Source organism: Colletotrichum destructivum, chromosome 5 (genome assembly GCF_034447905.1).
Source record: "Colletotrichum destructivum chromosome 5, complete sequence".
In the NCBI taxonomy this organism is placed as follows: Eukaryota; Fungi; Ascomycota; class Sordariomycetes; order Glomerellales; family Glomerellaceae; genus Colletotrichum; species Colletotrichum destructivum.
This window is the reverse complement of record NC_085900.1, coordinates 79723-104609: the sequence shown is the minus strand read 5'-3', so window position 1 is coordinate 104609 and position 24887 is coordinate 79723. Positions and strand designations below refer to the sequence as shown.

General features: G+C 54.8%; 10 protein-coding genes across 10 annotated transcripts; 6 read left to right on the top strand and 4 right to left on the bottom strand.

Moving 5' to 3' along the window:
• Positions 1–845: 845 nt before the first annotated feature.
• On the top strand, positions 846–3397 carry CDEST_07615 (Putative glycosyltransferase WbsX; the record flags this gene model as incomplete). The annotated part of the gene is made up of 3 exons (XM_062923774.1): positions 846–1399; positions 1466–2123; positions 2216–3397. The coding sequence occupies 3 exons, from the start codon at positions 846–848 to the stop codon at positions 3395–3397; spliced, it is 2394 nt and encodes a 797-aa protein (XP_062779825.1).
• Positions 3398–4072: 675 nt separating this feature from the next.
• On the top strand, positions 4073–5629 carry CDEST_07614 (Putative carotenoid oxygenase; the record flags this gene model as incomplete). Its single annotated transcript, XM_062923773.1, has 1 exon — positions 4073–5629. The coding sequence occupies one exon, from the start codon at positions 4073–4075 to the stop codon at positions 5627–5629; it is 1557 nt and encodes a 518-aa protein (XP_062779824.1).
• A 540-nt stretch (positions 5630–6169) lies between these two features.
• CDEST_07613 (Putative glycoside hydrolase family 16, concanavalin A-like lectin/glucanase domain superfamily) lies at positions 6170–7000 on the top strand (the record flags this gene model as incomplete). Its single annotated transcript, XM_062923772.1, has 2 exons — positions 6170–6530; positions 6582–7000. The coding sequence occupies 2 exons, from the start codon at positions 6170–6172 to the stop codon at positions 6998–7000; spliced, it is 780 nt and encodes a 259-aa protein (XP_062779823.1).
• Positions 7001–8115: 1115 nt separating this feature from the next.
• CDEST_07612 (Putative short-chain dehydrogenase/reductase SDR, NAD(P)-binding domain superfamily) lies at positions 8116–8949 on the bottom strand (the record flags this gene model as incomplete). Its single annotated transcript, XM_062923771.1, has 2 exons — positions 8116–8308; positions 8369–8949. The coding sequence occupies 2 exons, from the start codon at positions 8947–8949 to the stop codon at positions 8116–8118; spliced, it is 774 nt and encodes a 257-aa protein (XP_062779822.1).
• A 1071-nt stretch (positions 8950–10020) lies between these two features.
• CDEST_07611 (Putative DOMON domain, cytochrome b561/ferric reductase transmembrane) lies at positions 10021–11903 on the bottom strand. Its single transcript, XM_062923770.1, has one exon. The coding sequence runs from the start codon at positions 11900–11902 to the stop codon at positions 10472–10474; it is 1431 nt and encodes a 476-aa protein (XP_062779821.1). The 5' UTR covers position 11903; the 3' UTR covers positions 10021–10471.
• Position 11904: 1 nt separating this feature from the next.
• Positions 11905–15146, top strand: CDEST_07610 (Putative peptidase S53, activation domain, peptidase S8, subtilisin, Ser-active, Sedolisin). The gene is made up of 4 exons (XM_062923769.1): positions 11905–12833; positions 12907–14151; positions 14259–14665; positions 14755–15146. Exons 1-4 carry the CDS (start codon positions 12587–12589, stop codon positions 14833–14835), a joined length of 1980 nt encoding a protein of 659 aa, XP_062779820.1. The 5' UTR covers positions 11905–12586; the 3' UTR covers positions 14836–15146.
• Positions 15147–15838: 692 nt separating this feature from the next.
• CDEST_07609 (Putative mycotoxin biosynthesis protein UstYa) lies at positions 15839–17099 on the bottom strand (the record flags this gene model as incomplete). Its single annotated transcript, XM_062923768.1, has 6 exons — positions 15839–15876; positions 15949–16152; positions 16250–16334; positions 16414–16542; positions 16640–16731; positions 16808–17099. The coding sequence occupies 6 exons, from the start codon at positions 17097–17099 to the stop codon at positions 15839–15841; spliced, it is 840 nt and encodes a 279-aa protein (XP_062779819.1).
• Positions 17100–17863: 764 nt separating this feature from the next.
• On the top strand, positions 17864–19877 carry CDEST_07608 (Putative peptidase S53, activation domain, peptidase S8, subtilisin, Ser-active, Sedolisin; the record flags this gene model as incomplete). The annotated part of the gene is made up of 2 exons (XM_062923767.1): positions 17864–19723; positions 19800–19877. 2 exons carry the CDS (start codon positions 17864–17866, stop codon positions 19875–19877), a joined length of 1938 nt encoding a protein of 645 aa, XP_062779818.1.
• A 314-nt stretch (positions 19878–20191) lies between these two features.
• On the bottom strand, positions 20192–23068 carry CDEST_07607 (Putative oligopeptide transporter, OPT superfamily; the record flags this gene model as incomplete). Its single annotated transcript, XM_062923766.1, is given in 8 exon segments — positions 20192–20820; positions 20901–21047; positions 21159–21402; positions 21413–21570; positions 21597–21790; positions 21909–22078; positions 22213–22743; positions 22820–23068. 8 exon segments carry the CDS (start codon positions 23066–23068, stop codon positions 20192–20194), a joined length of 2322 nt encoding a protein of 773 aa, XP_062779817.1.
• Positions 23069–23631: 563 nt separating this feature from the next.
• CDEST_07606 (Putative mycotoxin biosynthesis protein UstYa) lies at positions 23632–24861 on the top strand (the record flags this gene model as incomplete). The annotated part of the gene is made up of 5 exons (XM_062923765.1): positions 23632–23944; positions 24015–24143; positions 24206–24415; positions 24515–24718; positions 24779–24861. The coding sequence occupies 5 exons, from the start codon at positions 23632–23634 to the stop codon at positions 24859–24861; spliced, it is 939 nt and encodes a 312-aa protein (XP_062779816.1).
• Between the last annotated feature and the right edge of the window lie 26 nt (positions 24862–24887).

Sequence of the window (24887 nt, the reverse complement as noted above, 5' to 3'; positions counted from 1 at the left end):
AATTTTCACTCTCCTACTTTTACCAAGGAGACGTGGGACTGACGTTCATCTTACAAATCCCCTAAAGCACTAGTAGATTCATCACCCTCTCTGCGATAGACACTGGGGGGGCTAAGAAAACTCACTTTTCAAAAACTTCTGCTTTTTATGTTGGATTTTTTTTTCTGAATCTGGAACAGCTTAACGCCACAATGCATGTGAAGCTACTTTTCCAAGACATACTGCAGCTGGTGCGATTGGTAGCAACCCTAGCTTGCTAATCCCTAGGAAGCTAGGGATTAGACTGGAGCGTTGGAGGAAAGTCCCCAAATAAACTTTTTGGAGAGTGACAATGCTACTTAAGCAGTCTTGTTGGTTGTCTGCTAGTGAAGTAATGATCCTCTTGATACCTAGTAGCTGTTCGAGGGACGAACGCTATCAGTGTTGACGAATGCGGCCTCCAGCCAAGGTGACCACGCCACTTACTGCTTTCAGCTACACCAAGGGTTAGAAGTGGATGGCGTGGTTGATGGCTGTCGACGCTGCATTTCACGACGGGCGAGAGCATCAACAAGGAGAGGGGAAGGCCAAGAATCAATGGCAATATACTCCGAGTCTTGCCTCCAAACGCCACCACGATGCCCTAGATTCCAAGACGGAAGAGACACGCGTGGAGTTTCCACCCCTTCGTTCCCCAAAGGGGCTAACCCATCTTGATCTACATTCCTACTAGCTTCCCTTGCAACGAAAATGCGAACGAGGGTATTTAGGACTCCCCAAGGTTTCTGCTTCGCTTTCCACGCTCACTTCGATCTTCTGCATGTCATGCCTACTATTGGACCATGAAGACAACTAAAGGCCATACAATGACGTCTATCGTCTTCCGGAGTCTCGCCAGGATGCGCCGGCTGCATCTTTTCATAATCCTGTTGTTTCTATTCTGCTGGTTCGGGCCCTTTTCCTTGATTTTCAACAACAGCTACAGTGACGATGATACGTTCGACACATTTGGCCTCAGACCACCGCAAGATCCATACTATTCGCAACCGGACGCCTCGCAAAAGTCCCCTCAGAGCAGTGGCAAGAAAAATAAGGGACTGTATGGTTCCAGCGCATCCGTCAAGGACCTACTGGGATATTACATGCCTGGAAAGTCGCAGACAAATCATCACGAAATCTTGTCAGCAAAACGAGCAGACTACTCCATCAAGCCGATTGTCTACGTCTTCCCACAGTTCCATCCAATTCCAGAGAACGACAAATTCTGGGGAGTCAACTTCACAGAATGGACTAATGTCAAGAAACTCACTGTCTCCAAAGAGGGCACCGAAACCCAACGCCCAGCGAAAGAAGTCGGGTTCTATAATCTTTTGGACCTTTCCACTCGGAAACGATGGACGGAGACGATGAAGAAGAGCCGGTGCGGAACCGCTGACCCCCTCGCGCTACTGCATTAACTGTGCCATTGGCTGACTTTTGTGCCCAGTATCCATGGGATAGTCTATCATCACTACTGGTTCGGGTATCCCGTAATGGATGGAGTTCTAAAGGCTATGCTCAAGGATGGCCACCCCGATATACCGTTCATGCTGAACTGGGCCAACGAACCCTGGACCGTCCGCTGGGACGGCATGGACATACCGAGCGGCGACGGTGTCATCCTGGCACAAAACTACGGCGGTCCCGAAGACTGGAGGAAACACTATGACTGGATGGTGCCATTTTTCAAACACCCCAACTACATCAGGGTAAACGGCAAGGTACAGATGATGATCTACAACCCTTCACACATGGGAGACACGGGAAAGCGAATGTTCGAGGCCTGGCGCATCTGGGCATCGGAGGATCCCGCCATCGGCGGCATGGACGTGATCGAGACCAAGATCGACAGCGACAACCCGGACAGTCGCGGGCCGACCGACGCGATGAACGAGTTCGGGTTCCGGAGCGGCGGCGGTAAGGATTACTCTCTGTGGCCCAGTATCGGCCGCTCCCATAGAATCTATTATCGTGGTGCCATGGTGTCGTGGGACAACACGCCCCGCCACGCGACAGACGGCGGAGGCGATGTGGTGGTGTTTGCGCATCCCCGGCTTTGGAAAGGCAAGATGACCCCTGCACCCCCGCCCCTTTCTCCTCAGAGAGTGAGAGGGAGAGGACTTCTAGTCTTTTGAGTCACAAGGTCCTAACGCAACTACATTCAGGCCACATGATTGAAATGTTTCGCCGGATCAAGTCGGACCCGAACCCGCCGGGGGAGGAGAACTTCTTCTTCATCAATGCGTTTAACGAATGGGGCGAAGGCAACACGCTTGAGGCCTCGGTGCGGTGGGGGGACGGCTTCATGAGGGCCCTCGACGAGGCCATGGAATACGCTGACAAGCAGATCCCATGGCGGTCGCACCTGCTCGAGCAGAACACTGGGCTCATCAAGGAGGTCGCCAACAACGTGAGCCAGGTCGATGTCTGTGTCATCATTCGCGACTACAAACCGACCTATCCCTGGGGCGAGCCATGGACGTTGTCGCAGACCCTCGAGTCCCTGCGGAACATGCAGAACAAGCGGTGGCGCGGTGTAGTGGCGAATGTGCTGCCGGCGGGCAACACGCGGTTCGTCGACGTGACGCTCCTTGACGCACAAGACGCGCGGGTCGTCAGCGCCGCCGTCCCGGAAGATGTCCTGAAGAAGTCCGGGGAGGCGCCAAACGCCGCCGAAGTGACGGACTGGGTGATCAAGAACATCGACACTATTAGCCCATCGTGCGGCAGGGCCAAGTATATGCTCATCACAAATGCTACCAACAGGTACGAGCCCGACACCTTCGACGCCGCTGAGAAATCGGAAAGTGACATTATCGGCCTTAACTTTGAGTCACGCGAGTCGATGGACTTCGCCGATGCAGCACTCGCCGAGAACTACACCTGGGACCAGCGCTGCGAGCGTTTCAAGGACGGCACGACACAGAATCGCCGGGCGGCGACCGCTGACGCCGAGCTGCTCGACCTCGGCGCCGTCCTCATCAACATGAGGCGGTGGCGGGACGAGAACGTACACCTAGCCCAAACTGGGAATACCCACGGGGAAGCCAGCGTACTACGCGAGCTGAATAAGAGCACCAGGTCGCCGTGGAAGTGGGCATCGCCCGCCGTTGATCCGTCTGTTTCCTGCCACCTGTTACACGCGGACTCTATGACGACTTGCCTCCGGACCGGCCGCCTGTGGGCTGACCTGCCCAAGGTCGAGCCCTTCAAGTCCGGATGCTACAGCGGTTTCCAACTGCAATATGCGTATGGAGGGCATAAGGTAACTGAACTGTATGACTACAGCAGATTTCACAAAGATCCCTATTGCGTACGCCTGTCGCAGGATATGTATGAGGGCGTTACGAGTGGGAAGATTGATCTTAAAGGTTCATAAGTGCTTTAGTGTAATGTACCTAGAAAATAGAATGTTCTTATTTAGCAAACTTGACGAATAATGCTCCCTGTACTAAGAGATAAGGATAGTACCTACCTCTAGCTACAAGGGGATCCCTAGGGTTAATTGAATCGTCAAGCAGGTGACCAAAAAGCCGGACTCCTATAAATGGGACGTGATAGAAAATACCTTTGTGAAGTGCAGATAGTTAGGGAGGGTAAAGTACTGCTCATCTCTAAAAAGCCTTACTTCATCATACAATTTTTTTTTTCAATGAGTCCGGCTTTTTTCGTCACCCGCCTAGCCGTGTATCGGGGTATAGATTGACCCGGCTGCCTGGCGGCAACCTCGGGAAGCTTCAGAATAGCGGATCACAATCGTTTATAGTTGTGAACGCGTTCCATTTATATTGGACGTTTGACTTGCAGGCTCCGCACAGGGAACAAGATTCGGGGCACACTGAGCAGCTCGGTACCGATGAGCAGTTGAGGGCCCGAGGACATGCCTCTACTAGTGAATGGTGATATCTAAACTGTAAAAGTTTTTTTTGGTCGATTTATATAAACTTAGAAGACAGCACGGTTATATCAGTCCTTTTCAGAGCTTACAACTCCTTTGATTGCTGCAACCCTTATACTATATACTCTTTGCTCAACTACATCATCTTCAGTCACGATGGCAGCTCAACCAGTACCTCTCAAGGGAGCAGAGAACCTTCAATCTCGATGGCACTGGTCAGAAGATCTTGGTGGTTTCGACATGCCAATCCGCCTGGAAGGGGAGATTGGGGACGTCATGGTTCGAGGCACTATACCAGATAATATTGACGGAACTTTCTACCGAGTCGCCGGAGATCATTTCACACCCACACTTGAGGGTCACAGTCCACTAGAAGGTCATGGCGCTGTCAGCGCTTTTCGCATCCACAAGGGCCAGGTGGACTTCAAAATCAGATACGTACAGAACGACCGTTACAAAGTCGAGCGAAACCGCAAGAAAAGCTTCTTCGTCGACATCGTGGGCCATCCCATGCGGGACCATCCATGTGTTCGTGCTGTCACGGATCAGGCTTCCAACATCAATGTTGTTCATTGGGCTGGCAAGCTGCACGCTCTAAGCGAAGGAGGACAAGCGTGGACCATGGATCCCGACACATTGAAGACCACGGGCACTAATCCTTACGGCAGCCAAGTATCTGGCTCGGCAACTTTTACGGGCCATCCCAAGATCGACCAGGGTGTTGACGAACTCATTACCTGGGGATTTAGCTCCGACTTCAGAGAACTCATTTCCTATTCCATCACTCGACAGGGCGAAGTCAAAAATCTTCATCGGATTCTGCCCAAGGCCGTTGGCCCAATACACGACGTCGCTATTACAAACAACTGGCTGGTTTTCTGCCAGTGGCCTGTTAGTCCGTCAGACCCGAAGAAGGATGTGGGGAAATCTAGACTTTCCTGGGACACTGAGCGGCCCACAACCTTCATTGTTGCACCTCGCCGCCCAGATCAACCTTTGGCCGGGTCAGGATGGAAACCATATGAGTTTCGGACATACACTCATCGGTCGAACTCGGAAATCGTTCATACTGGTGGCGCTTGGGAAGATAACGGCAAGGTTCTCTTCGAAGGTACTTGGCCAAACAACCCTCTGTTTCCATTTTGGAGCACCCAACAAAAAGAAACAATCCCGGTCACCACGGTTGTTGACTTTGTCCGATTCGAGATCGACGTTACTCAACCGGACCAGGCGGTACTTGCGGATCCAACCCTTCTAGTCGACATTCCAAACGAATTCCCTCGAATCGACGAACGCTACTACTGCAAGCCGCATGATCATGTGTTCATGAATGTATTCCACTCGAGCTCGAAGGAACCTTTCAGCGCGGCACACATTTTCCAGGGCCTGAACGCCACAGCAATGCTGAACAAACGCACGAATGAGTTGAAGGTCTACTCACCTGGCACGCACTGTCGATGCCAAGAACCTGTGTTTATTCCACGATCAGACGACTCCCCAGAGGGCGATGGGTACATTATATTCGCAGTCGACCGCCTTGATGTTAACCTTACGAACCTTGTCATTTTGGACACGAAATGTTTTGAGGATCCTCTTGCTGTTATAGAGCTTCCTCTACGCATGCGTGCCCAAGTCCACGGCAATTGGGTTGATGGAAGAGAGTTGAGTGGGCAACCTCTAGTGCCTGACCCTCCCCTGGACGATGAGGCTTAGTAGCAAGAAACCAGCATCTATAAGCTAGTAAGACCTAGTATAATTATTAGGTATTAACCTTAGCTACCTTTTAGTAGAAAATACTACTATCAGACATCTAAATGTGATAGTGAGCCGCAAGCATGCTAAGACACCTATGCCTACGTTGAAAATCGCCAGCTTGGCTTACCTTGCGGCTGTTGCATGAAAGGAGCCTTTCCAGCCGTTTAGGCTAAAAGCGTCGTCAGAATGCCGCATTGGGGCTAAGCGCACCCTGAAAACAGCCGGACAGATAAAATCTCCTAAGTTGTCTCGAATTTTTCTGGCGTACTGTGAATGTCTTACCCGTGGAGTCATAGCCGCCGGTCACAGCCAAGAGACCCTAAGAGCGTCTAGACCGCACGGGAGAGCGCTACGCCGAGGGCCGAGAAATTTGTCTAGGACGATCATCGGCCGCTTTCATGAGGCCTTGAAGGCGTCAAACTGTATATATGATGGAGTCGAGGGTGGAAATTAGAGGAGGGAGCAAACTCACCATCAACACAAGCCTTTCAATACATTATGCATTCCTTATCGATTGTGCTTGCCTATTTTGTCGTAGGCTTGGTGGCCGCGCAACGTTCTGCGCCAGCCGTATACACGAAAGGAAATTGGATAGTCGACAATAAATACAGCTTCCAGAAGAATTCATACTTCGATTTCAGCAAGGCAACCTCCCTACCGGCGGGCCTAAAAGCCAGCAACTACCCAGTCGACACTTACTCCTTTTCACCTGCGAATGTGATTGTTGGTAAAGGCTACCTACAACTTTGGGTGAGAAGCAAGTCTTTCAGTTCGGCTGAAGTTACAACTACATCAAAAATCAAGTACGCATCTGTTCGGACAGTTGCTATTCTTTCTGAGCCGGCTGGAGTCTGCAATGGTAAGATTTCAATCTCTCTGTTTTCCAAGTCGGATCCTAACAGTGACACAGGAATGTTTTTCTATCAGTCAGATACCCAAGAAACCGACATTGAGTTCCTATCGAATGGACAATCCAACAGCAACACGGATGCAGCCAAATCTGCCAACGCTAAATCTGGAACGCGATATCTTTGGCTTTCAAACCAAGCTGTGGATGGTAGTGGGCTGAAGACGACAAATCCCGTGGCATTGCCAGCAAATCCGACGACTACTGAGCACGAGTACCGCTTGGACTGGCTGCCTGGCCTAACAAATTTCTACGTTGACGGAAAGCTGGTCTGGAGTTCGACGAAGAACGTTCCATCGGTAGCTGGCACTTGGGTTTTCAACAACTGGGCTGACGGCGATAAATACTGGAGTGCAGGGCCGCCGGCCCAGAACGCAGTCTTCAGGATTAAGGAGATTAATATGTACTGGAACGCTGGCTAAATGTTTCTTTTTCACGCTGGGCGAGGGCATATAGTTTTTTTAAGGTAGGCTTAATAATTAAAAAGAAGCTTAATAGTACAGCCTTTATATATTTATAGGTAAAGAAAGCTATTAAAATAATTAATTAGCATCTAGGCTAGCAATAAGGCGTTCTTTACGCTTTTAAGCATACATATTACAGCTAGCGCCTATAGGAAGATGAAGAGGGCAAGGGCCTAGCTAGAGTTAGAAGATTAGGCTTCTATAACACATAATAGCAGTGTTAGATATTAAGCTTCACAGGCTAGAAAATAAGAAGAACTAGCGGTATATATATATATATTTATAGAACGATAGTACGTACTCCTGCTCCTACTTCGTAGCCGAGATATCATATTAGATTGTGTAGGCGAGCTGTACAATCGGTCTCCGCGGGCCCTGACATGCGATCGTGACGCCGAACGGTTCCACAGTCCTTAGATAGTAGATTACGACTAGGTTTAGACTTATCGGCATCCGCCGGACTACCGATCGATTAGACTTCTTAATGGCTGTAGGTGCTTGATGTAAAAAACGGTATTTGGATGGCTCAAGTGGCCATCTGCAAACTTTGTGAAACGCATCGTAATACTCTAAGCAATGAGCCGGTGTCACCCCATATCGGCAAAATCCCACCTCGCCGGATTAATGCACCGACTCGGACTCGGCATAAAGATCTGTGGAGTGGGTCGCATCTTGTATGCATGTATTCCTTGCCACAGAGTTCTACAGTACAAACTTCTCCTCAGAGCTAATGGAGGACTGAAGCCTTGTCGTGCCGGGTCGACGAAGTGACAGTTACCAGTTTGTATGTTCTTAGTCTACAAGGCTATCATTGGTTCTTGTTGGAGCCAATACCTATTATGTCACAGTCCTCAAGCATTTGATCCCTTGACCCTAACGTGCAAGCTCTGCGTTATTGCTCCCCCCTTCTTGCAGTAACACCTCTTTAAATTACCAAGGTTCACCCATCCGTGATGAGGGTGGGAGGGCAACAAACGAGAGAAAACAGATCAAGTCGCTACTTCGTGACAGGGCTAACATCTCTGTCGCCTCTGCTGCTCAAAGTCTCATTTCCACTCCTGCGCCTTCCATAACTAACAAATCAAGCCCCCATCAATGACAACCGAAGTCCCGCTGATATAGCGGGACTCGTCTCCCAGCAGGAATCCAATCAGTTGCGCCACCTCCAGGGGAGTTCCCCACCGAGTGATAGGGGGGTTGATGTACTCCGGCAACGGGTTTTCTTGGCCATGGTAAGAGCCCATCATAGGGGTGGCAATTGCACCTCTGCACGTGGTCAATCAGCTTTTCTCTTTTTTTCCCCAAGTGATTCTTGGCTCAACTCACGGGTTGACGCAATTGACACGGATGTTCTTGTGGCCATACTCCCTCGCAACAGACCTAGTCAATCCGAGGACGCCGTGCTTGCTGGCAACGTACGGGCTGCCTCCGGGAGTAGGTGAGCTGCGCAAGCCCAACACACTCGAGGCGTTCACGATAGATCCGCCCTCGGAGAGAACCTGGAGCTCTTCACGAAGGCAGTACATAGTGCCCGTGAGGTTGACGTCGAGGACAAAGTTCCAGTCTATATCAGTCTGCGCGTCCACGGGATCACCTTGTTGTTCGCGACCAGCTGTCCCGGCAATATTGGCGGCACCGTCTAATTTGCCAAATTTGGCAACGGTCTGGCTGATCCATGACTTGACTTGATCAGCCTTGCTCACGTCAATAGCCGAGGTCAACACCTTCGCACTAGGGATCTCGGCGAGTATTTCTGCAGCAACTGCGTCCAGGGAGGCCTTGTTGACATCTGAGATGGCGAGTGTTGCACCCCTTTGGGCCAAGTAGATGGCAGTCGCACGGCCGATGCCGCTGCCGGCGCCGGTAACTGCGATGACCTTCGTGGCAAATGGTTGCATGGACGGCATTTTAAAATGCTGTGGTAATTGAAGCTGTAATCAGTTGGCTAGTAAAGAGAGATTGTAGAAGTGTTGACAGATGAAATATTCCCCGTCCTGTTGATTTGTGTAAAAGCTTTATACTTGACCTCCTTGTAGTACTCTTTCGGGGTAACCTGTTGTCTGTGTCTGCACCGGAGTCCGCGGAAGAGCCCCAAGACAGGCCTTGCAAGTCGCCAAAGCTTATTAGAAAGAGGGGTCTCGACTGCAGGCTTCGTTTAGGTTAGGCGGAGGCATTAGGCATCTCTACAAAGAGCCAGGAAAGGCTCCATTATACTATAACCAGGTAAAAGAGACCTTTTTAGCGTTTAGGGATTACAAAGTAAGCAATGTATAAAGGTGACTAATAAATTAACTTATTGTTATATTTAGCACAAGAAGGGGAAACAAAGCCAGTTCTAACGGATACAAAAAAACGGCATAAAAGGCATACTGTAAAACACAAGTGTGATTACATAAAGTTAGGTTAATAAGCAAGAAGAATAGAGAAAATATTGCTACAAAAGCACTTTAAATCGAAGACGCAAGGGCGATATATTAACATCGCTAGTCAATATAAATACAATGCAAGGTGGGCGAGCTGTGGAAGAGTTGAGACTTCCAGTCTCTCATGGGGAAAATCAGCGAATACGACAAAGTTGTGGTTGTAGAAATGCTAAATTAAGTTAAGTAAGAGTTAAGGATTGGGTGGACTTGCACCTTAGCCGACTTAGGGAGCGACGGGTGGGTCTTGTGTACTAAAGTGCTTGGTTAAAACGCTTAGTAAGGTACCATGCTTGTCCCGTTCTCGGTCACCCGCGGTCGCCCGATTCTTAAGATCTACTCTAAAAGGGACGCATTTCTATTGTTATAACAGCTGCATCCTAGCAGAGGGCAGGCCAACTATATCATGCAGTTATACCCTAGCATATTGTTAAGCATAGCTTTAACTTAAAGCTATTCTTTCATGTACTAAGAAGAAGGACTAAAATGTATGTACTATTAGAACTTAGTTATTTTGCTAGCAAATTCCGTTCTAGCTGTGCATCTGACATTCCTATAGACCGCCTCACTTTCATCTGGATTGGGTTGTGGCATTGTCTACTTTAACAGGAGCTTTGTTAGGCCGGACGGTGCTGTTATTGCACCGTTCTAGCAGGTAATTTTAGGTACAGGCGACGGCCAGGTCGGAAGGGTGTACCTCTACACAATCCCGTACGGAGGTGGCGCCGGAGGCATCGGAGGCATCGAAGGCATTAGAATCATAAGAAGACATTGTGACATAACTGATGATGATGAATTTAGTGGTGATGCCATAGAAAATAACATGGGGTAAATGTTATTGCGTCTTGTGTTCTAGCCACGTGATTGTGGTGCGGAGATTGAAGTGGGTCTGGAGCCATGCCGCGGTCGATGGGACAAATTGCGATGGTTGTTTCTGTTTCTGGTTCTGTTTCTGTTGGGGTGGGGTACCGGAAAGTGGGTCGCTGACGTCATTGAAAGTCGCGTTAATTTATTCCATCTCTTTGCTAAGGTCCATTCCCTCCTCACCAATATCCATCTCCTCCGGGCTTGCAATCACGAACGCGGACTCCTCTTCCTCATCCTCATCGTCATGGGCCTCCAACGCGTCATACTTGGCGACCCGCGCCCGTGCCTCGGCCGCCTTGGCCCGGCGTCGGAGCCATACCGCCAGCAGCGACGACTGCAGGACGATGAAGGCGGCCACGAGGCCAACGTGTAGACCGGCGACACCGTGAAGGAGCAAGCCCAGGAGCAAATTTGCCTGACCGCCAAGCATGACGGCCCGGCCAGTCCATATGTGCGCATACGATATGTAGGTGCGCCGCCGAACGCGCACAAAGTCGACGTGATGCTTCCAGCCCAGGTACGCCTGCAGGCCTAGCGCGCCCGCGAGCGCGAGGCCGAGCACTTGATGCGCCGTGTTGATTTCGCGCTGCAGCGCCAGCCCGGCCGCGACACCGCCGGCCACGGCCGCCGAGGCCAGGGCCTGCAGCATCCAGTGGTATGTGAAGGCGCGGCGCCAACCGGAGCGCATGGCCACGACGCCGGCGGGGAAGGCCGCGAGGAAGGCCAGCGCCATCAGGCCGCCATGAAGCCGGAGCACGGGACTTCCTGCCATCCAGCCCGCGAGGCCGAGACCCGGGGGGAGCTCCGAAGCGCCCAGGGCGGCGACTCCCGGCCGGATGACGGGCACCGAGGGCAGGTGGGCGCCGGCGCTCTGGTCGGCGCGCGCCATGTCGACGTAGAAGCGGCCCCAGCCGCCGTTGCCGGCGTGATGTGCGTGCATGCGCAGGTGCGCGTCGTAGCTGTAGACGTCGAAGGCCTGGGCCTGATTCCAGGCCCAGATCCACGGCTGCGCCGTGGCCGTTGCCGAGAGAGTGCCGCTGCCGCCGCCGTCGCCCGGCCACAGGGTGCACGAGTAGCATACGAGCGAGATGGAGGCCGTCACGGACTGCGATGCTGTGGCCGGCATCCAGTCGGACCGCAGTACGCGCAGGTCGCCGCCGCTCATCTGCGCCCGCGTCAGCAGCCGCGGCTGATGGTGGCCGGTGGCTGCGCGGACGCTGACGATGGGCTGCTCCCCCGACGCCGGGTCGCCGTAGATGATGAACATGAGCGACCCGGTCATGCTGTCGCCGGTGCCGACGGCAGTCCAGCCCGCGGCTGACCGCCGCGGCCGCGTGTGCGTAAGTGTCATGTAGACGTCGTGCGCGCCCGTGCTCGCGTTGCGCGACGTGGCGAGGCCGAGGCAGAAGTCGGCCGCCGCGTTGGGCCTGGCGGGATCGCCGAACCGACAGTACTGTACCGGCTCGGCGCGAACGGAAGCGAGCAGAAGCGCGTGCAGAGCGTACAGGGCCAGGAGAAACCTGGACCAGGACCTTCCCTGGCCCGGCTCTGAGATTGCTCGGCGGATGGCCATGGCAGAGGCGGTGGCCGTATCTTGGATTCGTGGGCTCAGATCCCAAAGAGAGGGGGGTATATGAAAGTGCGCGTGAGCTGTCTTGGGCGCCTGGTCCAGTTTGCCCGGCCGAGGCTTCTTAGTATCTATGGGTTGGTTTTGGAGAGAAATGGGCGCCGGTCGACCCCGTTTCCAACTCATAGCACGAGACGCCCTGGGCTCGTTGGCACCATCGGTACGTAGGCGCCGTACGATGTACACTGCTTAGTAGTGGCACCGGGATGGGGATGCCCTCATGCATGGTACCCGTCGCCTAGCATGGATCCTGATCCTGCATGACCGTGCATACGCCGGCGCCTCCCGGACCGCGATGGAGCCATCCATCCATGACCGGGCTGGATGCATGGTAAGGAGGCAAGCTTAGTTGTTGACACAGGGGTAAGCGGCTGGCCCAGTTGTTTTGCCCGCCTACCGCGGCGTCGACCCGAGCTTGTTTGCATTCCAGGCTGCCATACGAAGAAGTCCTGTGCTATGCAGTGATGGCGTTGAGACAGGACGTACAGTTGAACTGTTTTATTCGTGCTACACCGAGCTTCCCAGCGTCTTCCTGCGAGGTTGCGCCAACACCATCGCAGCCTGTGCCAGTTTTAGGACTTGCGATTTGCGTGTTGGCCTCGCATTCAGAAGACACAGAGTCACCGCAGAATGTCGCGCCACGCAACGTCCTCGTTGATGATGCTGCTTTTTCTGTGTGTCCTCTTTGCGACACTGGTGCGCGGCTTTCCACGGTCACAGATCAGCCAACAGCAACAGTCGCAGAGAATTCGCGATTCCATCCGGTCACCCCTGGGATGGAAACGCACTACGCGTGCCGAGACAGACACCGTCGTTCATTTGCAAATCGGCCTGAAGCATGACGGCTTCAAAGAACTAGAACGGAGACTGTACGAATGCAAGTGCCCAAGGCGCAAGGCTGCTACCAACCTCTATCAAGCTGACTTCTTGCCTTGTTTTACTACCTGCAGTATCCAGTCCATCCCATAGATCCTACGGTCACCACCTTTCCGGATCCGATGTGGCACAGTTGCTCAAGCCGTCCGCCGAGACAGTCCGGAAGGCAGAAGACTGGCTCATTGAACACGGCATCACTCGATATGACATGACGCCCGGCAGGGATTGGATCCGGGCTTCGGTTCCCGTCCGGACGGCCGAGACTCTCCTAGACGCCGAGTTTTACCACTTTGAAAGCGACAGCGACGGGGACGTGCTGGTGCGCACCCTGGAATGGTCCCTACCGGAACACCTGCGCGGCCATATCGACGTCGTGCAGCCGACCAACTCGTTCCTCCGCAGCGTACCCCAGGACCGACACGGCGGCATCCCGAGGCCCGCCTGGGAGGTCGAGGGGCGGGTTCCGACGTACGAGGAGCTCGTCGAGGAGGACCTTGTGGAGCGTGGCCACCTCGACATCCCCGCGCTCGCGGACCTGCCGCCGAAGCCGACTGTGGCGGACGCCTGCAACCGGCTGGCCGTCTCGTCGCTGTGTCTACGGGTGCTGTACGGGACGCTCGACTACGAAGTGCAGCAGCCCGTCGACGCCAACGCGACGAACAAAGTGGGCGTCGTCAACTTTCTCGGCCACAACAACAACCGCTCCGACATCGCGCAGTACCTCGAGCTGTACCGGCCGGACGCGGCGGCAGCGGGCGCGGCGACCTCCTTCGAGACGGTGCTGGTGGCCGGGGCGGTGGACCAGCAGACACCCAACACGCCCGAGCAGATGAGCCGGGCGATGGGTCTCGAAGGCGCGCTGGACGTCGAGACGTTGCTGGGCGTCGCGCACCCTGTGCCCGTGGTCGCGTGGAACGTGGGCGGGCGGCCGCCGTTCCAACCTAGCTCGAACAAGGCCCAGAACTCCAACGAGCCGTACCTCGAGTGGCTGCACCACCTGGCGGCGCTCGACGATGCGGCACTCCCGCGCGTCGTGTCCGTGTCGTACGCCGACGAGGAGCAGACGGTGCCGCCGCGCTATGCCGCCCGCGTCTGCGAGGCCTTCGCCCAGCTCGGCGCACGCGGCGTCAGCGTCATCGTCGCCTCGGGCGATGAGGGCGTTGGCAAGGAAGGCAAGTGTGTCTCAAACGACGGCGCGGACACCCCGAGGTTCATGCCGGCCTTCCCCGCCTCTTGCCCCTACGTCACGGCCGTCGGGGGCACGCGGCACTTTGACCCCGTCATGGCCGGGTTCGACGCGCGGGGCGGATTCAGCACGGGTGAGTTGCCAAAGCCCCTTGAAGGGGGGGTATCGCACGATGCCTCCAGGTCTTTGTCGTCCCCATCAGAATGCTGACAACAAGGCATGGTTCGATCAACGTATTAGGCGGCGGCTTTAGTAACTACTTCCCCCGGCCCCGCTACCAGGAGCCGGCCGTTGCGGCCTACGTCGCCGGCCTGAACACCACACACGGCGACCTATACAACCCCCAGGGTCGGGGAATCCCCGACGTCGCCGCCATGGCCTACCACTTCCCCGTTGTGTGGAACGGCACTTCACACCTGCTCGATGGCACGAGCGCGTCAGCGCCGACCTTCGCTGCCGTCATTGCCCTCATCAACGACGCGCTGCTGGCCGAGGGACGGCCGTCCTTGGGCTTCCTGAACCCCTGGCTCTACAGCTCAGCCCTCCCTGGCCTGCGCGATGTCACCATCGGCTCGAACCGCGGCTGCGGTACCATGGGATTCCCGGCCGTGGAGGGCTGGGATGCCGCCACTGGGCTCGGCACGCCGGTAGGTTCTTCCTTGTTGTATGCCCGAGGCTGCTTTTTTTTCCTCCTGTGGGCTTCGTCTGGCGCTTGGAACTAACACACTGGCCGCAGTGGTTTCCGGTGCTCAAGCACTTGGCGCTCCGGGATGCTTTTCGATGGGACCATCCTTGGTATGTAGCGGATTTGGCATGACGGGCAAAAACACTAATCAGACGGCTCTTCCTCATCGGATTGCCCCCTGAAATGTGGTTAGAACCATGTGTATCCATCCTGTATCAATACAACAAGACAGACCAAAGAATGAATGCGGGGAGAACTAGAAACACCTAACCTTTTGTCTTGGCAACTTCAACCCACCCGCTAACCACTGCTGGTTGGCCGTTCAGGCTGGCTACGGGACTTTTGATTTGATCCGTCACCAAAGCTGAGACTCTTCGCTGCCAAGCTGAATGCATCATGTCCTATCGTGGTCCAGTGGCTGCGGGAAGCCGAGAGGTAATTCGCCTAGCGATAGGCACACAGTGGTAGCCCGTCAAGGCGCATCAAGAGCTGGCCAACCCTACGCAAACATGTTGCTCTTTTATTACTTGTCTCTTCTTCAATTCCTACTTCCCAGCAGTTGCACCTCCTCTTGGGTCTCGCGAAATGGCTCTGGAAGGTGTCTGTTCGACCTAATGCTGTCACGTGGCCAGTTTGTTTCGAACTGGCTGGAGACGATCTTGAAAGCAGGTTAAGTCGACTAGCCACTTTCTCTCTCTCAAAGATGGGGGACTCTCCGGTGTGCTTGGCCAAATATGGCCAAGCCCTGGGGGCTCTGCTGAGCGAGAACCGACAGGAAATCTTGCAGAAAGCCCCCGATATTGGGCGTATACTCTACGAGGAGGATTCTTTTTAAAACATTTGCTATCCTATCCAGGTACCATCACGCACAATAGGCAATCTTACAGGGCAACTTGATCCACTTGTACCCTGCTTTGAAGATCCAAATCAAGACCAGTAGTATGAATCGGCCTGTTGAACAGCTTCTAGGGTCGAATGTTTGGCATGTTTAGCGTATTAACCGCGTTTAATCTGCCAATTACTTTCGATGAACGACCAACCTACTCCCCTTGGCTACTTATATCCCTATTTCACACGGAACATACCCGTCCGTGCTGGAAACAATCAAGAAACTTCCAATAGCGGCTGCATTGCTTCAATGGTGATAATCCTCCCCATTTGGATAAGCCGGGCCTGTAGTTGGACTGTTAGCTGAATGCGTGAAAAACGAATGCGACGGCGGCGTTGGATGTATCGCAACTTCACCTTTGGAAGGGTGGACCAGCCAGCCCGGTTTCATCATGTCAACGGTCCGCGCCTTGGTCCACTTCGCGAGCTTGTCCCAGTTGGCGCACTGGTGGTGCGTCGCGTTGGCCACAGGCAGCAGGCTGTTGGGCGACCACTGGAACGTAATAACGCCGACATCGGCGTGGCACATGGCCGACTGACGCAGGAAGTCCAAGCAGTGATCTGTTATTACATCCATGGCGTGTCAGGTAAGCGGCTTTCTATAGCTAGTGGAGGGAGATGAACGGCGGAAGTGTGTCTGTGTCATCATGGCTCATACCTTTGTGCTGGCGACTGCTTGCTTGTTCCGCAGGCGTGTCGCCCTGCGGGTAGACCTCTGGATAGGTGTATTGATATAGGCGCTTCTGTAAGCGTGAAGCGCGTGTCAGATAGCTCGCCTACGGGAACAGGCAGAGGGGGATCGAGCCGCCCCTAGTTACATACAATGCAATGGAGCTCGTGGTACACGTTCAAGGTGCCGATGAACCCCGAACCGTCAGGGACAGCAACACCGAACTGGTCCCGGCCGAGCTTTTTCATATAGTCCGGCTCCAAAACAATGTTCTCGTCTAGCTGCCCAGTCAGCCATGGAAAGTTCGAGGCAAGCAAGTTTAAGCGGGCGGGAATGGCGGAACTCGCCATTGATGATTTTGTGCCAGTTCCGATTCACCTCCTCTCTCGGAGGTCCGGAGAACGGCCCTTGTTCATTGTTGTTGTTGATGAAGGTCTGGAGTTCCCATTCTACACCATCGTTCGCGGGGGCTTGGGAGCACATGTTAGCCATTCATCCCAGTATGCCCCGTTCGCCTGGGCCAAGCTTGACTCGGACTAAACTTACAGTTGGCCAGCTGCGGACCATACTTTCGCAACTTGCTCACTTGGGCGCGCAGAGACAGCAGGCTCCCAATGTATACAGAAAGCAGAACGGCATGTACGAGGACAAAGGAGACCCACCACCACCGACGGCGGCGCGAGTTATGGTTCGAACGAATCTCCCGTATCTCTCTCTCGCTGAGAAAAGAAGAGGACTCGCTGTCAGGGGCAGACGACGACCGGTGCATCGAGCTCTTCTCGAGCTCCTCCTCGGGGCTGAAAGGTCGGTCCAAGTCGCAGTCTTGTTGAGACTGCATTGTGGATTGTGGGTGAAAGGCGTCTTGAAGATGGGAGTACGAAAGCGACGGCAACCTGCGCAGTTTCGTGGTGGCCAGTATGTCTGGACAACGAAGAACCAGTTCAAGCATGAAACAGGGAGAGAGACCACAGGTGCAACGACGACATGGACATTGGAAGTGTCCTGCCAAAGAGTCGCGGCATGTGTTTCCAGGCGGGCCGCACCGTCGTAGGGCTCTGCAGGGCTCCAGACATGCAGTCTTGCTCGAGGCAACCCTGCGCTGCAATGTTGCATTGCTGCAAGCTGACTGCGTTCTAGATACACGTGACCTCTGTTCGAAGATGATACATACTAAGTGACAATCCTTTTAGGTTGTGACACTGTAATGTGGCGGTAAGAAGTTTGAGTTGTTTTACTAAGCTGACCGTTGTGGTGTCACCCTGCATTATGACCCTGCATTGGGTGTGACCCTACGTGTAAGTGCCAAGCCACACACACACACCCTCTCAAGCGTCTATCCCGCATTTCGACTCAGAAACATCCCCAGCGGGTGCGTTCACATAGTTTGTTTCGTTACAGCATGTGGACCTTTGTCGTGCTAAGCAACAACACTCGATAGTCCAGTCGTGGTTGGCATTTTGATCGTGCTTAGCGGTGTTGTGAGCTGCTCGTCCGAGTCCATGTGCTTCCCTTCATGATGTTGCCACATGCAATGTTCAACCGTCTGGACTGACCAGCTTTGGCCCCATTCTCGGGTTGCATGCTGCCGTATACTCGAACATCATGCTGCTGTCCATCGCCAGTCGTCTTATCGTAACAGTCCTCTGGTGTTATCTCCATTCACCATTCATCCCGACCGTCTCAGCGAGGTCCACTCAGAATCCCATCAAGGAGCGTCATGAGGTACCTCGCGGATGGCATCTTGTTGCAAGAGCGCCCAAAGATGGCCGCATATCGCTCCATATTGGCCTGCAACCGGAGAGTTCTGGGCAGCTCGAGCGCCACTTGGACGAGATTTCAGACCCGTTCCATGAAAGGTTTCGGCACTATCTGTCTGCCGACCAAGTCAAGGAATTGATGCGACCCTCGGAGGAAACCATCGACGCCATACATGACTGGCTCGTGGAGTGCGGAATAAGTGCACACAGCTTCAAGTTCAGCACGGGGAAGGACTGGGTCATCGTCCCGGACTTGACCATTGCTGCGGCTGAGAGGCTCCTTCAGACATCGTACCACGTATACAGAAATGGCGACCAAGAGCTCGTCCGCGCTGCAGAATGGTCTCTCCCGCTCCATCTCCATGACAGAATCGACATCGTCCACCCGACAACATCATTCTTCACCACCAAGAGCCCACGCCAGGGGCGCAGGAGCGATGACAAGGTCAACGCATCGACACCCTCCTCACTGAACGATGCCGCAGAGGCCGTCGACGACGGGGTCGCTGCGGCAGAGGGAGTAGACCTCAGCAACCCCCCTATCGATTTGACGCCGGAGCAGGCTTGCAATACAAGCGCTGTGGCTCCCATCTGTCTCCGTGCCTTGTACGGAACGCTGGGCTACACAGCCCAAGCCCCGGAGACAAACAGTATGGGCCTTTCCAACTACTGGGGCGAGTTCAACAACCGGTCCGACATACGCCTGTACCTGGAGAACCATCGACCAGAGGCTGCGGATGCCGCGGACGAGTTTGCGACTGTGAATTTCAACGGTGCTGTCAACCAACAGGAGCCCGCCACCCAGTCCCAGCTAGACATTCGTCAGGGCCGCGAGGGCAATCTAGACGCCCAGGTCATGCTCAGCATCGGATATCCCACACGCCTGGTGACGTACAGCACGGGCGGGCCCCTACCTCCGTACAACCCCGACCCCTCGTTCCCAGAAAACACCAACGAGCCTTTCCTGGCCTGGCTGCAGCACGTCATCGCCCAGCCCGAGCTCCCCGCCGTGATCAGCACGTCGTACGCCGACACCGAGTACACCGTTCCCCCCTCCTACGCCAGGCGGGTCTGCAACGGCTTCGCGCAGCTGGGCGCGCGCGGCGTGACCGTTGTGTTCGGATCGGGCGACTGGGGCGTCGGAGCCCCGGGAACATGCCACGCGCCCAACGGGACGGCGCTGCGCTTCGTAGCACGCTTCCCCGAGAGCTGCCCCTACGGCACGTCGGTTGCGGCGACGCGGGGGATCAACCCGCAGAGGGTCGCCTACAACGAACGGAACGGGTTCGTGAGCGGCGGGGGCTTCAGCGAGTATTTTTCCCGGCCAAGCTACCAGGACCACGCCGTCAGCTCGTACATAGCCCGGCTCGGTGGGAAGCATGACGGGCTCTACAACCCGCACGGCCGGGCCTACCCCGACGTTGCTGCCATGGGCTATCGGATCATGACGATATGGAACGGGACGACCAGGGTCGTGGATGGGACCAGTGCCTCGGCGCCCATTTTTGCCGCTGTCGTGGCTCTGGTCAACGATGCGCTCGTCGCCGAGGGCAAACCCACTCTGGGCTTCTTGAACCCTTGGCTGTATGCGGGCGGCGGCGCAAAAGCTTTCAGGGATATCACGGTTGGCTCTGCCACGGGTTGTGATACGGATGGGTTTCCTGCCGTAGAAGGGTGGGACGCGGCAAGTGGCTTTGGCACTCCGGTGAGCTCTTCTTCTTCTTTGAATATCTTCTCTCCCCTTCCTATCAGTGTCAGAAAGTCGTCTAATCAACGAACAGTGGTTCCCTGATTTCAAACAACATGCTCTACAGTGGGGGTTTCGGTCCATCAGGCCGTGGTACATCACAGACAGGTAAACTCTGCCTCGACTTTTAACAATATACAAGAATGCTCAACTACCTGGTATCGCAAGTCCTACAGTGAATGATCAAATTATGGAACCCCTGTCAATCTCCGGTGGTGTAGCCAGAGCCGAGGAGATAATTATAAGGTCGAGAAGACTATAAGCCAAATGCCCGAACGCATCTGTTGGCTCCTCAAGTATTTCAGTGACGTACGCTTCGACCCTAACTTGAAGTCTTTTCATTTAGTGATATTCCTGGCTATAAGTTTGCTATGCTGAGCGCCGACATCATTTCTCATGATCTGAACGTACGAATAAGACAGGCCTCTAACATCGGCCCGCGGGACACCCAAGACCGAGTGACCATCGCTGGCCCCCGACGCCCAGAATCGACAAGACGCAATTGACCGTTCCCCCAATGCCTTCACCGGCCACCAGCCCGGCCGCAACAGCGAACAAATTCCTCTCAAAACCTACGGGGCCCTTCCACCGCCACACCTTGGCAGCAACGGCACCCAGCATCATGGACACGCTCGTCTGCGGGGACGGCAGCGTAAATGCCAGGGCGAAGATCATCATGTTGGGCATGAAGCGCTGGCCCCCCCGCCACGCGCCGACGACCACGAAGCGCCTCGCCACGACCAGGAGAACCGATACAACGGCGAGGCCGGCCGAGAAACGGGCGCTTGAGGGAGGCACCGGCGGCGTCGGCGCGCTGGCGGAGACGGCGACGGCTCGCCAAGCCGCGATCGCGGGCCCCGGGAACTCGCACGCTCGTGCGCCCGTCTCGCCTTCTGACGATGGGCTGGCGATGATGCACGGGTACGCTGTGGCGAAGAGGACGAAGACGGACGGCGCCACAAGCGTCGCGACCAGTGTCCCAATGAGTTGGGCGGCGTACTGCAGGCGTGGCGGGGTGCGCAGGAGAAAGCCGACCCGAAAGTCGCCTATGAGGTCTTTGATGCCATGGCACCTGGTGTTAGTTGATGACCCCTCTCCATGTCATGCAAATAGGGGATGAGGGGACGAGTCGTACCGACACCCTGGTTGGCCCCTATGTTCGTGAGGCTGGCGCCGAGCAGGTTCAGGCGCTGGGCATCGATTATGCTTCCGCCCGTCGCTTGTGTAACGCCGCTCAGGACGGCTTGTGAAACCTTGGAGATGGAGTTGATTGGGGTCGTATCTAGGATGGCGTCGAGTCAGCGAGGTGATTCGCTACGACTGCTGGGCACCATGTGCTGCACATGCTGGAGCAGTAGACATATTATGGGTTGCGAGAAGTTGTGATACTAACCCGTTGCACCCGTCGCTTGAATGGCAACGAGCGACATGCCAAACGACAAGACGAGGGCGAGTACAGACTCAAGGAGCGGCATGTCAAACTGCCAATATGTGAGCAGGACGGCTAGGATGACGAGTACGCAGGCACCGGGCGCCCACATCCACGTGGCAATGTCTTCCTCTCCCGGTCCCCTTTTCGCTGCTTCTTTGTCATTTTCGACCGTGGCTTGGATGTCTTGGTCTGCCAAAATGTCGTACTTGCCCGACGACCTCCGCCTGTATCTCATAAGCAGTCCCATGAGCCTCGCGCTGGCTGCTTTGGAAGAGATCAGTGCGAGATTCCAAAACAGACGCCATTGACAACATAGCTCTGTTTCCAATGTCCTTGGTCAGCATGAGGTCAAGACCGGCAAGAATTCCTCTTTCTAAGGGAGGGGTTTGTCACACGTACCGGCGAAGGCAACCGCAAGTGTGCAAATCACGCCAGGCCATAGCAACCAGTACCTGGGACTTGGGTGGCTCACACTTGCAAAGTCGTCTGACATGGATTTGTACGATATTAGGCCTGCCCATCCCTCCTCACTGGTAGAGACCGGCTGCCCAAAGGCAATGCCATGTTCCACAAGATACGGTCCTAGGAGCCCCCTTTATTCGTACCAGCGACAGCGTTAGAGGTTTTACGCTTACTGATACACAGAGGGTTGTATGGACTGCGGGGGGAAAAGTACTCGGAGCTATGAGAAAGCGGATCGGAGACACTTACCATGCCAGAACAGACCCGGCAAAGAACGAGCAGGCTACTTTGAAGTCAACCAACATGCCTGAGCCCATCATCGCTGGAGACAGCTCTATAAGCCATCCCCAGCTCTCTGCAGCAATGGCCAGACTGCGGAAAATGTTTGCGTTCGCGAGCCAGGTAAACACATGCCACTCCTATATTTACTTTTAGTGACTGGGATCGTGAAGGTGACAATCTAGGAAATGGGCCTCTAGCCGCACGTCGGCAGGAGGCGGCAGTGGAAGAACTGGGCGCTTGGAGTCATGGTGTGATGTTACTATGTACATACCCAGAGAAGGCCCGGCGCGTACTGGGAGATGACCCTGAGCACCATGGCCGCCCCAAAAGCATAGATGGTTGCTTTCAACTTGGGACGGGCTGCCTCTTCTCCATCAGCGGCCGAGTGCATGCTATGAATGCTCATAGCCGTGGCCATGGAGGAGGGGAAAACGAGATCAAGGTCTCGGGCCACATCCTCGATAAAGAGCTTGCGCACTGGGTTACCGGGCCAGTTAGCAAAAAGATGGAGAAATTGGATGCTCGTCTGGAGGCGGGCTCTGAGAATGGAATGCTCACGCGGGGCCACGGAGAGGAGACCAAAGTATCCGCCGACGGCGACGAGCGACACGATGCGGAAGAAATCCTGCACCGGCGTACGCAGCAGCCCGAGCTGGTACAGGGCCGGAATGCCGGAAATGAAGACATTCGACATGCCCCCGGAGGCCGTGGCAACGGTCTGCACTATGTTGTTTTCATGAGGGCCAAAGGGCTGTGTCGACCCGGCTGCGTATCTCTTCAGGACCGCAAAGCCGACCATGGCCTACCTGGGCAGCTGATCAGTCACGATGCAACGCATGTAGTCCGCAGTTCAGTTCAGGTCCATGTATAACACATACACCAATCATATTCGCCGACGACGTCCATCCTGCCCTGAGGCCAAGGTAGATGTTGGAAGCGTTGACTAATGCGCCACAGAGACTGCCCAGCAGGATAGCCCGAAGCGTAACCACCTTTACAGCGCCATTGTGAGCAGGTGCTTTCTCCAGCGGCACAAATGCATCAAACAGAGCGGCTGTCGTATCGTCGTCTGAAACCGAGTCGGCATCGCTGCCTTGGGCAAGCTCAATGTGTTGCGAGCGATGCATCATAACGGGAACACTGAAAGACGAATGAACAATGGCGGCAGCACGTAGGATGGCTGGTGGTACTCCCGACCGACAGACCCTATTCACGACAAAACCAGAGCGCGGGGACTCATGGGGATACCAAAGTCGGGGTTGGGCAGGACACCACATCATCGAAGCAGCCGTGGGTCACGCGTACGAGGTTGTGTATGAATGTATGTGTGTATTGTCATGGTAAGTAAAGCAGCATCTTTACCTGCAGGTCATGTCATACATGTCATGCATGTCATGCATGTCATGGTGCGGCTAGAGGAGTCGACCCCTTGCCGCCACGCCAAGCCTTGCTTGTCATCGAGCGCTGGCGCTGACCAGCAAGTACAGGCCGTACGATTGTAAGAAGATGGTCACGTGGAATTCAAGAGCAATGGCGCTTAAGGGGGGAAATGGGGCCAACAAGCCCGCCTCCTGGAATGGAGATGAACTGTGCTGAGATGGTCTTGTAACCCGGATTCTATGATCAGCTGCTCATTGCTTTGCTCCTCAGAAAACTGTCTGTCTAGGCCAACTATAGGACTTTAGACATCATGACCACTGCATTTTTCCAAAAGCTAGGCCAGCGAGCATGGCTAACGAAGCCCAGAGCGGGAGGAGACTATTCTTCAATCTTGGGCGGAATCACAGCTGCCGGACATCGCATCTCTGTGGACCACAACTCGGACGACGGCTTGCTCGAAAAGGGCCACCACACTGCACACAGAGAGGCAGCTTCACCGCGCCAGCCCCTCTGGAGAAACGGTCGCTTTCTGGCCTTCCACGTTATTTTGTTCGCCATTTATCTCTTTGTCCTGTCCTTGGTTGCCAATGCCAGTCCTCCTCGATATCCTGGACTCCCCTTTTGTAAGTACATCTTTATGCTCCTCCGGCTAGTCACACCTCCAAAGGCTAATAGTGGCAATGCCTTGTTTAGCCCCGGCCAGAAGTGTTGTGGAGTATGCAGAGAAAGGCTTCGACCTCGAGGACCGCATTCAAGACGGGAGCCTCTACACCGGCAAGCCGAGCGCGCAGCTCGACAAGGCGTGGCATGACCTTCTCAATGGTACGGCACTTTTCCGTCTTATCTCTTCGCGTTCGTTCGCTCGCTCACGTGTGCTGTGCCAGACGAGAACATTCTGCTCGAACCCGAGTATATCCAGCATTATGGGCGGCAGGACACGGCCGTCGAGGTACCCGAGGGCGGCCGCTACATCGGCACTCTGAACGTCTATCACGAGCTGCACTGCTTGAAGCGCATCCACCACTTCATGTACTCGGACCACTACTTTCCAGGGCTCTCTACGCACCAGAAGGAGCTCAACCGGCTGCATAACGGTATGGCCGAACCCCCTTTTGCCCCAGCGCCACGACCATCGGCTCGACCCGTGGCAAAATATAGCTTTATGGACTGACAGACATCTTACCCTCTTACAGAGCACTGCATTGATTTTCTCCGGCAATCGGCCATGTGCCACGCTGACATCGGGCTCATCACCTATAGCTGGCACGCCGACCAACGAATGCCCATTGCCAATGCAACATCGCACCAGTGTGTCAGGTGGGACCGACTGGCCGCGTGGACGCATGAGCGTGCTGTCGACATGATGAAGCCAGACTGGCTGATGCATCCCACAATGGGTAAGGACTTGGCTACCCGTCTTCCAACTTGAGATCCGGGCATTAACATTGTGGTTCTAGGGCCCGCGTACCCTGATGGGCAGGGTGACAGCCTTGGTGCCGCCGAGTCGCCGCACCTTGGCCATGAGCACAGTGGACATTAGATAGAACCCCCCATGGGTGTATTGGG